The 13,600-nt window shown below is 42.9% G+C and overlaps 2 protein-coding genes across 2 annotated transcripts; one reads left to right on the top strand and one right to left on the bottom strand.

Moving 5' to 3' along the window:
• Positions 1-1,577: 1,577 nt before the first annotated feature.
• On the top strand, positions 1,578-2,491 carry LOC116861122 (vomeronasal type-1 receptor 1-like). Its single transcript, XM_032847602.1, is given in 2 exon segments — positions 1,578-2,355; positions 2,358-2,491. Coding segments are annotated over 2 exon segments (912 nt in total).
• A 6,921-nt stretch (positions 2,492-9,412) lies between these two features.
• Positions 9,413-10,708, bottom strand: LOC116861121 (zinc finger protein 239-like). Its single transcript, XM_032847601.1, has 2 exons — positions 10,080-10,708; positions 9,413-9,836 (listed from the first exon to the last, which is right to left on the bottom strand). The coding sequence occupies exons 1-2, from the start codon at positions 10,706-10,708 to the stop codon at positions 9,581-9,583; spliced, it is 885 nt and encodes a 294-aa protein (XP_032703492.1). The 3' UTR covers positions 9,413-9,580.
• Between the last annotated feature and the right edge of the window lie 2,892 nt (positions 10,709-13,600).

The following is a 13,600-nucleotide window of genomic DNA, read 5'->3' as shown; positions in this document are numbered from 1 at the left end:
ATTAAAAGCACCAGGGAGTTTTCTGAGGGATCCAGACACACTGTTGTGCTCCTCTGCCTGCTTCAGGGCTCCCAAGCACATAATTCCTTCTTCCCTATTACCCTGACATCTTCACCTCTTGCCTCTGAATAAACAGACATGCAGAACCCTCATGACATTCAGGGCAAAGGCTTATCTCTAAGCAGAAGTAAATAACAGTAAGATGATGATTTTTATTTCTCATCTGGGAACGGACACTTGGTTACTGGGTGGCAACTGTAGATTTATGCCATAGGATTTCGTTTTTAATCACTGAGAGCCTGTGTGTTTAAAGGAGTCTATGATTGGTGGAAGAGTATAAACCTCCAAATCCTGGAGATATGCTCTTTTAAGAGAAAAGTGACTAAAGATTCCACATTTAAGAGAGCAGAGATCATCAGGGACTTCATTATTCTCAGATTCTCAATTTTACCCTGACCTAGGACCAGATTTCAAAATCAATGTGAAATTATAATTATCTATTAAATCTTCTCTTTCTACCCCAATAGAACTTCATTGTCCTTTCTGATCAACATGAAATACTAGTGTGTTCACCCCTCATACACCTGTAGCATTGACAGTTTGGTTTGTTCCAACATATAAAGTTCTACCAAGTACATAATGATGTACTTTCAGTATTTTTTCTCTGAAAGCAAAGTGCACATAATTTAGCCCCTAACCATGCCTCCACGGCCACCATTCTGTTTGATTAAGGGAATAAAATGAGTCTCTTATTTTTGCCCTTGAGTGACTACACTTTGAGCACAGGAGTGACTAGTGATCACAGCTGTTAATAAGTCAGAGACTCCTCAAAGTTGTCTCTGATTTACAGTAATTGTAGAAATTCTCCACATAAAATGACATCTTTGTTGGAGAAGTAAATTCATTTCATGTTTTCTTTTCAAAATTATTTCTCGAACTTTCCCTTGGTTTAAAATTCTTCTTTGATAAAGTTCATATGTGTATTCTACTACTTTTTCAAAATTATCTGTCAATTTTAATTGCTGTTATAAAAATCACAATTGTATCTAAACGTTTTGAACAAATCCACCTGTCTATAGTTAATGTGAAAGTGTATGTCTAAATACCCCACAACTCCCTCCTTCAATAACCCAAGTGCACATCCTTGGAGAAACATTTTGAGTTATTTACAACTACTTAGTAAGATCTCCTTTAGATAACCTCTCTTTGATCCTTTTGTTTGCTTTTTAACTTTCTTTTTGGGGGTGTGGGAGGGTCAGTGAGGGAGGGAGAGAGATCTTAAGCAGGCTTCATGAAGTGGGGCTTGATCTCACGACCCTGAGATCATGACCTGAGCCAAAATCAAGAGTTGGATGCTTAACTAACTGAGCCACCCAGGAGCCCCTTTCATTTGCTTTTTAAGGACACATTCTGAATGTCTTTTATGTGGGGAAAAAATGTGGTTAATGAAAAGCCCTACAGGAAACATAAAGATAGTAATACATACATTTTGGATTTCCTCCAGATCTTTAATTCCAGTTAAGACCAATTTCCACTTAAAAAAAAAAAAGGATCAATTTCCACTTGATATTGATGTGATGGGCTCTTTCAACTTGGAAATAGGGATTATCTTCCTCATTCAGACAGGAGTGGGGATCCTGGGAAATTCCTTTGGTCTTTACAACTTCCCTTTGTTCACTGGACACAAGTTGAAATCCAAAGACCTAATTCTCAATCAACTGGTCTTAGCCAACTCCTTGGTGCTTTTTTCCAAAGGGATCCCTCAGACCACGGCAGCTTTTGGATGGAAATACTTCCTGGATGACACTGGATGTAAAGTTGTCTTTTATGTACACAGAGTGGGCAGAGGAGTTTCCCTCAGCATCACCTGCCTGTTGAGTGGCTACCAGGCTTTTAAGATTCATTCTAGTATCTGCAGGGTGATGGAGCTCAGAGTATCTCCAAAGCGCATTGGCTTCTGCTGTTTCATCTTCTGGATCTTGCATCTCCTGTTAAATATCTATGTTCCATTAAGAATGACTGGGCCACTGAACAGCAAAATCCTTAGTTTGAGAAAAACGTACGTCTACTGTTCTGGACTACCACAAGATAAATTTATAGGCTCACTAAACGCTACTGTGTTTTCTTTCTTTGACTTTGTGTGTTTGAGCCTCATGGTCTGGGCCAGTGGCTCCACGGTCCTTGTCCTGCTCAGGCACAAGAAGCAAGTCCAGCATATTCATAGCCTCAGCAGTTGCCCCAGACCTTCCCATGAGGACAGAGCCACACGCACCATTCTGATCCTGGTGAGCTCCTTTGTCTGCTGTTACTCTCTCTCTTCCATTTTGTCTCTTTGCCTAGTACTTATTTTGAGTCCGACCAGTGGCTAGTAAACACTGCTGTGTTTGTAACATCATGTTTTCCGACATTCAGCCCATTTGTGCTCATCAGCAGTGATATGCGTGTCTCTCAGTTCTGCTTTGCCTGCTGGACAAGGAAAAGTTTTCCTTAATCTGGTAAAACAGTTGTCTATCTTTTGATCTGTGCAGATAAATCTACTTTTCATTTCACCCTTTGTTAATATATATGTGACTATTTGGTGCTAGTTACAATTCCAGGAATCTGTGCTATCCAATGGTTAGCACCCCATCCTGACACAGCTATAGTGAAGCCAAAATAGATTTATACAATGTGCAATGATTACTTAATATACCCATGCTATATTCCTCAACTAGTTCAAGGTCCTTTAGGAGGATATAATGTACGAAAACTACCAGGTTTGCCAACATAAGTAAAATGTCCCCTACAGCTAGCATCAAACAGGGCCTTTTAATAGTTTTAATACGTATATTTTTTCCTAAACATAGGTGGGTAAGGCTAGATCTATCAGGGAAAATACCTGGATGGCCCATGTGGGAACGCACGTGCAACCTTAATTAACAACGAAACTATGGTATTTGTTGCAGGATACCGTCAATCAGACAAAAATTCTAAGCTTTGTCCTAACAATGGAAAAGATCAGTGAAGGGGCATCACCTTCGCTTTTTATTTTTATTTTTTGTATTTATTTTTTTTTAAAGGTTCTATTTATTTATTTGACAGAGAGAGATCACAAGCAGGCAGAGAGGCAGGCAGAGAGAGTGAGAAGGAAGCAAGCTCCCCGCTGAGCAGAGAGCCCGATGCGGGACTCGATCCGAGGACCCTGAGATCATGACCTGAGCCAAAGGCAGCGGCCTAACCCACTGAGCCACCCAGGCGCCCTCACCTTCGCTTTTTAGATGTCATTTAGTACATACATAATTAAATGTGTTTTACTTTAATAAACTTCTATCTGATTCCTAATTTTGATTAAAATATTTTGGTTTAATGGTTCTCAAACCCAGAGTTTCCAATCTTCAATTACTGGCTTTTATTTTAAACAAAAGGTAAACTTTCAAGAATGTAGGAAGGATTTTCACTCTATCTCTTCCATTACTATTAGATATGAGTTTTTTCCCCAGTGATTTCTTTTCCTCTATTTAATTCAGCCTGTTCCTATTGTCTTTAAAGATTTTAATTTAATCTTTTAATTTTCCTGAATTTCACAACTATTTCATAGTTAATTTTGATAAATCCTAGGACTGAATGCTGTGTCTTTGAGAATGTATAACCTTTTATTACTTATTTACACATAGAAAATGATGACATTTATAAGCCTCCTTAAGTCCAATCGATTTTTATGAAAATTTTTGAAAAATTCATGCACCGTGCAACACTTTTTTGAGCTTAAGTTTACACCATAGTCTTCTGATGAGGCCTTACCTTTTCCACAACATCCTCTCACACAGGCTCCACTATCAGGTCAGGGTGTGGTTCTCTAAACCCTGATTTAAATGCTTTCTAATTACCTACAGAGTCACCAACTAACTTCAGACCTCTGTAGTCCTAAAGTAATTCCTAGACCAATTAATTGAGTAGTTGATTAGAACACACTGTATATAAAACTGAGCCTTAGCCCAATGACACCTAATTCATACAGTTAATGAATGAAGTCACAAAAGATAGAGCAATTTCCTTATCTATGATGCCCCCACCTCTGTCTCAGGCAGACACACCTCACAGTGAGCTTCCTTCCTGACCTGCATGTCTGTCCCTTGACCTTACTGGCCTGCAGGTTCTACAGCAGATTTTGTATTTTCTAAGAGTGGGTCTGAAATTATTTTGTTTCTATGGTTTTACTAACAAGTTATTCATACAACTCAGCTATAAGCTAAGTATCCTCATGTCCATCTGAAGACGAGAGAACAGATTTACAACCTACAAGCTCCCGCCATCATTCCATGGTACAACTGGACTCAAAGTTATTTGCCCAAATTCTAGACCGTGTTCTTTTTTTTTTTTTTCTTAAAGATTTTATTTATTTATTTGACAGAGAGATCACAAGTAGATGGAGAGGCAGGCAGAGAGAGAGAGAGAGAGAGAGAGAGAGAGAAGCAGGCTCCTTGCTGAGCAGAGAGCCTGACGTGGGACTCGATCCCAGGACCCTGAGATCATGACCTGAGCCGAAGGCAGCAGCTCAACCCACTGAGCCACCCAGGCGCCCTCTAGACCGTGTTCTTAATGGAGATAGTTTGCATCCAAATAACTGTGATCATGCTGTTTTTGAAGCGAAGTGAATCATTTTGGGAAAGTTTTTTCCTTTTGGATTTTATGGGTTGATCTGTATTTCACCTGATTTTCAGCCAAGCAATCACTCTCTGGGTCTGCGAGGAATTCATACTGATACTGATTTTGTGTTTATGTTTCATGCCCTGCCTCTCATGAGAGGTCTCTTTAGAAAAAAACCTGCTAGTTAAACCTAATATTCAACATTCTTTTTCTTCCTTTTCCATCTCCATTTATTTCCTCTCTTTTCTGCTCTCTGGGCAGGTTATGTGTAATTCATCTCCATTAAATTATTTCATTTTATTGTTTTTTTGGTGCTATCACTTAAGGACCACACTTATGTTTATCCCATTTTTCTTTACACTCTTATTGTGAAATGTAACATTAGTACAGGGAATTAATATATATTTAGAATTTAACAAATGTTCCCAGAATAGATGCCTCTGTATCTGCCACTGAGGAAAATACGAAGAATGCTAGTAGTGCCCTGCCATGTCAAGTGTTCCATCCCAGACACAGTCTACACCTCCTCCAAGAGAAACTCAACATCCGGATTTTTAAGTCAGCATCTGTTGGGTTTTCTTTTTCTTTTTAAGATTTTTGTTGTTGTTGTTGTTGTTTGACAGAGATCACAAGTAGGTAGAGAGGCAGGCAGAGAGAGAGGGGGAAGCAGGTCCCCGCTGAGCAGAGAGCCCAATGCGGGGCTCGATCCCAGGACACTGGGACCATGACCTGAGCCGAAGGTAGAGGCCCAACCCACTGAGCCACCCAGGTGTCCCTCTGTTGGATTTTCTTGATAGTTTTCCTTAACTGTGCATAAATCCTAAAATAGAGTTTGACTCTGTATGCCACTGACATTTATATGAAAGGAGTCATATGCTATTTATTTGTTTGCTCTTACTTCCTTTGGCCACTGAGTGTCAGTACGACTCACCCATGCTGCTCAATGTGTATCATTCATTTTCAGTGCTTCTGAGAGCACCATTTCATAATCTGTCTCTGTTCTACACTGATGGACCTTTGTATGGCCTTCAGATGTCAACAATGACAACGCAGCTATAAAAGTCTTTGTTCATGTGTCCTGATGTACATCAGAACCTGTTTCTTTGGAGCAGCAGTTCCCTTCCACACCAAGTGTGATGTCCCAATGTATGTGGATCTCCTTCTAAGCTCTACATGGTCTCTGCTGATCTGTACATGTAGCTCTGCACAAATATCTAATATCAAACTGCTATCATCTCTAGTTTTATAACAGGTCCTAACCTCTGAAAGAACAATCCACCTTACCCTTTTTTTCTCTTTATCTTCTAATTGTGCTTTATTTTTCTGTGAATTCTGAGTTTTAAATACCTTTTGTCAAGTTCAACAACAGTAACATGAATCAGAAAAATTTCACGGTACACTTGCATTCACTAATTGTGAAAGGGAATGAGCTCAAGCTGATTTTGGTTCCTGTATTTCTCTTACTGTACATGTGGCATAACATTCTCCTGTCCTTGACTCTCCTTATTACAATGGGTCTAGGCAGCATGTGTTTCCCGTTCTAAATATCCCCCCTTTGTAATTTTCTCCTTTGTGTTGTATTATCTAGATACATGTCTGCTTCTTCTTTAATGTCTTAGATTTTTAGCTTCCCTTTAAAATTTCCATTGGCTTTACCCCCTTTCTGACTCCTTTGAGATTTTCTCCATCTGAGATAAATATATTTTATTTGTTTTATAAGTAAGCCCTATACCCAACATGGTGCTTGAATTCACGACCCAGAGATCAAGAGCTGCATACTCTACTGACTGAGACAGCCAGGCACCCCTGATATTTTTAATTTTAGTTATACAGACATTTATTTATCCTTATCTATTGTGTACTTTATGAGACCACTGTATTCAATGTCCAATATTTCCACATTATCACTACTTTCATATTGTACTATATAACTAATATCCTCTTCACTTTGAAAATTACTACACTTTAATAGATCTATCAGTCTGTTACAAAAGATATTTCTCCAGTCTTACACATAGCCCCCCGCTTTTTAAAAAGATTTTATTTATTTATTTTACAGACAGATCACAGGTAGGCAGAGAGGCAGGCAGAGAGAGAGGAAGGGAAGCAGGCTCCCTGCTGAGCAGAGAGCCCTATGTGAGGCTCGATCCCAGGATCCTGGGATCACGACCCGAGCCAAAGGCAGAGGCTTTAACCCACTGAGCCACCCAGACGCCCCACACAGAGCCCCTTTTACAATGGTTTTGCTTACAGGTAACTTTGAAAGAGAAAGCCAAAAGGCGATCTCTTTACTAGATATGGAGAAGCTGGAAAGTCATGGTAGCGGAAAGGTGTGGTGTCAAGCCATCAACCGTCGGCAGCAGCAGCTGCTAGGTTTGGCTTGCCAATCTGCCATAGGCGTGGCTGGTAAGGAAACTGCAAGCCCAAATGGACTGAGAAAGATTATTCCTTACACAGATGGCATAAGAAAGTCAGCAAACATTTTGTCATCTCCTGCTATGCCTGTCACATAGGACACCACCAAACCAAAGGGGCTAGAATACAGGCAACATGTGCAGTGGGACTAAGTTGCTGAGGAGCCTAGTCAAGCCTGGCTGTGAGTGGTTTTAAATCCTCGCAGATGGACCCTATGGAAGGAAGGATTAAGTGGAAGTTCCAATGTCTCACAGGAACCAGGGATGTAGTGAAACTCTCATATACCGCCGGTAGGAAATATAAAAAATTAACCACTTCATATCAGTTTGACAATTTCTTAAAAAGTTAAAAATTCACCTACCCTATGATTCAGGCATTGCACTCAGAGGTATTAACACAAGAAAAATGAAACATGTATCCATATAAAGATTTATATGTGAATCTTCAAAGAAGTTTTATTTGTAATAGCCAAAACCTGCAAACCCAGGTGTCAAGAAACAGATCTATGACAACAAATGGCGGTATATCTATACAACAGAACACTACTCAGCAATGAAAGGAATGCACTTTTCAAATCTCAAGGTAATTACACAATATATATGAGGCCAGAGAAAAAGAATAAATACTTTAATACTAAAATTCTAGAAAATATAGTCTACTATAAAGGAAAGTAAATCTAAGTTTGCCCAGAGAGCCAGAGAGGGCAGGGAGAGAGATTAATAAAAGTTATAAGGTAAATATGTGTGTGGGGCGCCTGGGTGGCTCAGTGGGTTAAAGCCTCTGCCTTCGGCTCGGGTCATGATCCCAGGGTCCTGGGATCAAGCCCTGCATCGGGCTCTCTGCTTGGCAGGGAGCCTGCTTCCTCCTCCCTCTCTGCCGGTCTCTCTGCCTACTTGTGATCTCTGTCAAATAAATAAATTTTTTTAAAAAAGGTAAATATGTGTGGAACTTATATGCTCATTATCACAACTATGATAGTTGTAGATTATATTGCCAAATCTTATCCAACTACACACTTTAAATATGTTCAGTTTACTATATGTCATTATATCCTAAAGCTTTAAGCAATGGTTCAAAATAAAAGTAAGGATCTCTCCCAGTCCTTTTTTTTTTTTTTTTTAAAGTCAGGTTTGGCAACCCTCTAATATCTCTACCACCTCTCTCCTGATGCTTTGGGAGGGATGGCTTATCTCAATGATAGCAAATACTGGTGAACAATGGAGGACGTTTCCACCTTAGCCACAAAGGCTGTACGGCTGGATTAAGAGATCTCCCTTCTCTCTATCCTTGTTTTCCTGCATGTGCAATAACAGTCTTAAGGTCAACAGCCCAGAAAGCTACAGGAATCCATAAAACCTTAATTTCTCTGCCAATGACCTCAGCTATTAGGGTTACACAGACCAAGAGTCACGCTTACCCAACACAGCCACAGCCACTGGAATAGCTGTGGGTGAAATTTTAGAAGAGGGATGTTCTGTCTAGTTGACTGCAGGCTCCAGCACTCCCTATCAATCCAATGTTTCTCATCAATTGTGATTCCTGTGAGCCCTTTAGTGTTAAAACCAGTATCACTACCCTACTAAATCCTGGGCATCAGGGCACATGGCTCTTCTGAAGGACCTGGGGAAGAGATTCCCCTTAGCCATGTGGTCTTTACGTGATATGCACTATAGACAATGGAACCAATCCCAGAAACACGGGGGATTTTCACAAGTAGCTGCTCCTCAATGTGAGCACAATCTGGGCCCACAAAAAAATCTTGGCTTCCAGGCTTCATATTAGTGGCACAAAGCCAGCAGTTTTTCCTTGGAGGCCTTGGACAGCAAAGTGAACTAAGCCCAAACTGAAGAGTTATTCTCTGCCATCACATTTTGTCTTCTGAGGCACACCAAAGTTGGGAACTCCCACACAAGCTGTTTATACCTTCGTGATGTTTTCAAACCAATCTCCTGGTGAATACAACCCCAAGGATTAAAGGTGGCTTAAACAATAAGGCCTTTATTATTGCACAAATCATAGGCAGGCAGTTTATGGGTTGGTGACATGGAGACTGGAAAAAACCCACCACAAGTGTTAAATGAAAACAATGTCCCTGAAGACAAACCTTCTTTGCAAGCCACCAGCAGAACCCAGATTAGTAGGTCTTTTGGGAGAAAACTGGGTCAGGTATACACATTAATTAGAGAGAAGGGAATGACATCACTGTAAGACTCAGGCTGCTCATTATTTTCTCCAGACAGAACAGAGATCTATTTCCCTAAACACTGGGGTAATTGATGTATACCCCGGGGGCCTTTCAGGAATTAGAGCTACCTTATACCATGAAAACTGGCAGTCACAGTTTCAGCAAGGACCCCAAGCCGATTAGGAAGCAAAACATGGTTCCTAGAAGCTTCCCCCATACCTGAAACTTAAAGGGAATCTTCCCTGTGGTGTATATTCTGATGTAGGAGTTCAACTTCAGGAAGATATCTCCCTCACAAAGGCTCTCCTTCAATGTCATTATATCAAACATGCAGAAAGCCTGCTCCTTGCATGGCTATGGCTTTGCTTTGTGACCTTTCTGGTGCCCAGTGAGGTGAGACTTTCGGCTGAAGGCTTTCCCACATTCACTGCACTCATGAGGTCTCTCTCCAGTGTGGACTTTTTCATGTCGGATAAGGTTACACCTTCGGCTAAAGGCTTTTCCACATTTGTTGCACTCATAAAGCTGATCTGCACTGTGAACCTTCTGGTGCTGAATCAGAGCAGACCACTGACTGAAGGCTTTCCCACATTTGCTGCACATATACTGCCTTTCCAGATGGTGGTGAACTTGCTGGTGTCTAATGAGGTTAAACCTTCGGCTGAAAGCTTTTGCACATTTGTTGCACTCATGAGGCCTTTTTCTGATATGAATTTTTTGGTGTTGAGAAAACTGGGTGTCACTGAAGAATTCCCCACATTCCCTGCACTTCTGAGGCCTCTCTCCAGTGTGAACCCTTTTGTGTTGAATGAGGCCAGAGTTGCGGGTAAAGGATTTCCCACATATCCTACACTCATAAGGTCTTTCTCCAGTGTGAACGCTCTGGTGTTGAATGAGGCCAGAACTTTGGCTAAAAGATTTCCCACATCCCCTGCACTCATAAGGTTTCTCTCCAGAGTGAACTCTATGGTGTTTAATGAGGCTGGAGGTGTCACCAAAATATTTTCCACATTCACTACACTCATAAGGCCTCACTCCGGTGTGAACTCTCTGATGTTTAAGGAGACTGGAGCTTTGGCTAAAGGATTTCCCACATTCACTGCACTCATAAGTCTTTTCTCCGGTGTGAACTCTCTTATGTACAATAAGGCTGGAGCTCCGGCCAAAGAATTTCCCACATCTGCTGCACTTATAAGGCTTTGCCCCAGTGTGAATTCTCTGGTGTTGAATGAAACTGGAAATGTGGGTGAAGAATTTCCCACATTCATTGCATTTATAGGGCCTTTCTCCAGTGCGGACTTTCTGATGCTGAAAGAGGTTAAATCTTCGGGTGAAGGATTTCCCACATTCCTTGCACTCATAAGACCTTTCTTCAGTGCGGACACTCAGGCATTGAACAAGAGTGTATTTGTGGCTGAAGGTTTTCTTGAATTCACACCAACTGTAACGGCTCTTTCCACTGTGAATAGCTTCCCCACACATGGTGCAACTGCTTGGTTTCTGCCCATTATGAGTGGCCTGGTGCTGATGCTCCCCTGAACTGGTGAGGAAGTTCTTGTCAGCCTCCCCGTAGGTAAAGGACTTCCCTGACACATGTGACCTGCAGCTCTTCACGAACAAAGCCCATTTCAACAGTTTCTCTCCACTGCATTGCTTCCCATGCTGGTGAAGGTCTGCAATGAAACTGACTGGTTTTCTACATTTCTAAGATCTCAACTGGGGACACGTTCTCTGATGCAGAGCCACACCCAAAACGTCTTTTAAGACCAGATAACATATCCCACAGGGGTCTGCCTTCTGGGGATATGGGCCTCCATGGTGAGTCCCGACCTGTGATACTCCTACAGAAGCAGTGGGCTCTGAAGGTGTCTTCCCATCCTCTGCTCCATGCCAGCAACCTGAAAGCAGAGAAATTCTACAGAAGTATACATAGGCAGTAGTGGGAAGGGGGCAATACCATCATAAATGTGGGTCCAACAGACCAATGAATGTGCTGATGGCACCGTTTCCAGGATGAAGGAGCTGGGGTCAGGGTAAAGAAGCTGCTGCTGTAGGGCACCTGGATAGTTCAGTTGGTTAAACTTCTGCCTTAGGCTCAGGTCATGATCCGGGGGTCCTGGGATCAAGCCCAGCATGGGGCTTCCCACTTAGTGGGGAGTCTGCTTCTCCTTCTCTTCTGCTGCCCCTCTCCCCAACTTGTGCACTTGCTCTCTCTCTCAAAAAAATAAATAAAATCTTAAAAAAAAAAAAAAGCAGCTTCTGCTGTGCAATACTGGGCCTCTCCAGGTCAGACAGTGAGGGAGGCCTCTCCAGGTAAAGAAACACGGATGGGATGTGGCATAGGGAGGGGCAGAAGGATCCTCTGCTAATAGCTTTCAGTAAATCCTTGCTGACAACTGTGCAGAAAGGTGTATCTAAGCTCAGGAAAATCCAAGTGTAAGAGAGCTGGTTTAAGAACTATGTTGAGTAGGGATGTCAGTTAAGCATCTGCCTTTGGCTCAGGTCATGATCACAGGGTCCTGGGATGGAGACCTGCATCAGGCTCCCTGCTCAGTGGGGAGTCTGCTTCTCCCTCTGCCCCTACCCCCGCTCGTGCACTCTCTCTCTAATAAATAAATACAATCCTTAAAAAGAAAAAAGAACTATGTGAGGATATGTGCACACTTCATGATACAAAATGTATAGGGTAATGTGAGAAAGCACTACAGAAGCAGCAGTAAGGGGAACTGGTAGTGTGTGGAGTCCAGATAGGTGGGAATTAACCAGAATCAGAGCAGAAATGACAAATTAGCAAGTGTCAAGAATGGGGAAGTAAAAGAAGAAATGAGGTAACCACTGGCCACCAGTGGACTAGGACAGGTTTCTGGTATCATCTGAACACAACCCTGATGAGCTCTCTCCTACTTAACACTTCTCAGGCCCAGGGTTCCTCTGAGCCCACCTTGCTATGGCTGGAGTCATGTTCATCCTGGGAAGCACCAAGGACTCTCCTTCATATTCCCTGGTTTGGGAGCTAAATGGGACCTGCATGATGCAAGTTTTAAGGGAAAGGTGAGACAGGTGAGTGACCAGCACTGGCCCAGAGCAACTTAACACATACAGACCATAGGAAAGAAGACTAGTATTACAAAGAAATCCTCAGAGGAGGATCCCGTAAGAACTGCCCATAGTCCACATAAGTACCGGCCATGTCAGTGACTACAGTTCCCGGAGCAGGCAGGGACAGGAAATGTCATCACCTATAGGAAGGGGCAAAACCAGGCAGAGAGGCGCCGTGGACTCGGACAGAGTCAGACAGACAGTTGAAAGGCAAGCAAGGTGGAAGCCATTAGTGTAACTGCAAGACTACTGACCCTGCGTATCTTCCCAGTGAGGTTTTGGGGCAGTACATTCAGCCCAGCCCTAAGGACTGCAACTGACCAGGGAACTGAGGGGAAGGAAGCAATGCCCATGTTTGTGATGGGAGAAAGACAGGGCTATCCCTGGGATAAAAGCAGAAAGGCTTAGCCCAGGTCCTCGGGGGAGGGAATGAGGGCCTTACCCAGGGTGGTCACAAGTGCCAAGTTCTCCAGCATCACATCATGGTATAGGTGTCTCTGGTTCTCATCAAGGAGACCCCATTCCTCCCAGGAGAAGTACACAATCACATCTTCAAATGTCACACTGTCCTGACAGAGACAGATGAAACCCCAAAGAGACCCTGTCCCAAGGACCCACAATCCCTTCCCCCACAGAGTTACCCCATTGGCACCACTGGTGGTTTCTCCTCATGGTCCCATTAATCACTGTGTACAACCCTCAGCAACAACAGCAGGACATCCGATAAACGCCAGCTAAACTCTGGGCCTGGCAGACACGGCCCCAACGCTCCTGCTAAGCAATACCCCTGCGGTTCTCCAGACTAAGTGTTCCAGACTCAACCAAACTGGGCTTTCCCTTCAACCTTAAGTCTGCAATACCAGGACCCTGGGGCCATTACTTCACATTCCCTCTCCACACGCACACCACTGTACCTGTGATGCAAAGACTGTACCTTTTACGTCTCTGGAGCCCACAGGCGCACTCCCTCCACCACCACAACTACCCCCTTGCCCCACAGCACAGGTATCTCCCTAGATTCTCCCCGCATCACTTAGCACATGGCATCCAGACAGCGCTTGCGTGGCAGACTCAAATGGAATCCACATATAATCCAACGTTATCCAGACCTCCGATGGCTTCCACTACAAGGGCAGTCCAGAACCCTGCTGTGAAAGCCTCCACTTCACAGAGAGAAAGCTGGCTCTGTTCTTTGCTTCAACCTCACCAACCGGAATCACATGCACATCTCAGACATCTCGCCCTCCTCAACTTCTGGGCTGCACTTCCTGAGCC

The sequence above is a fragment of the Lontra canadensis genome, unplaced genomic scaffold (genome assembly GCF_010015895.1).
Source record: "Lontra canadensis isolate GAN:19392208 unplaced genomic scaffold, GSC_riverotter_1.0 scaffold191, whole genome shotgun sequence".
Taxonomy (NCBI): Eukaryota; Metazoa; Chordata; class Mammalia; order Carnivora; family Mustelidae; genus Lontra; species Lontra canadensis.
The sequence above is the reverse complement of the archived record's forward strand: the minus strand, read 5'-3'. Positions and strand labels throughout refer to the sequence as shown.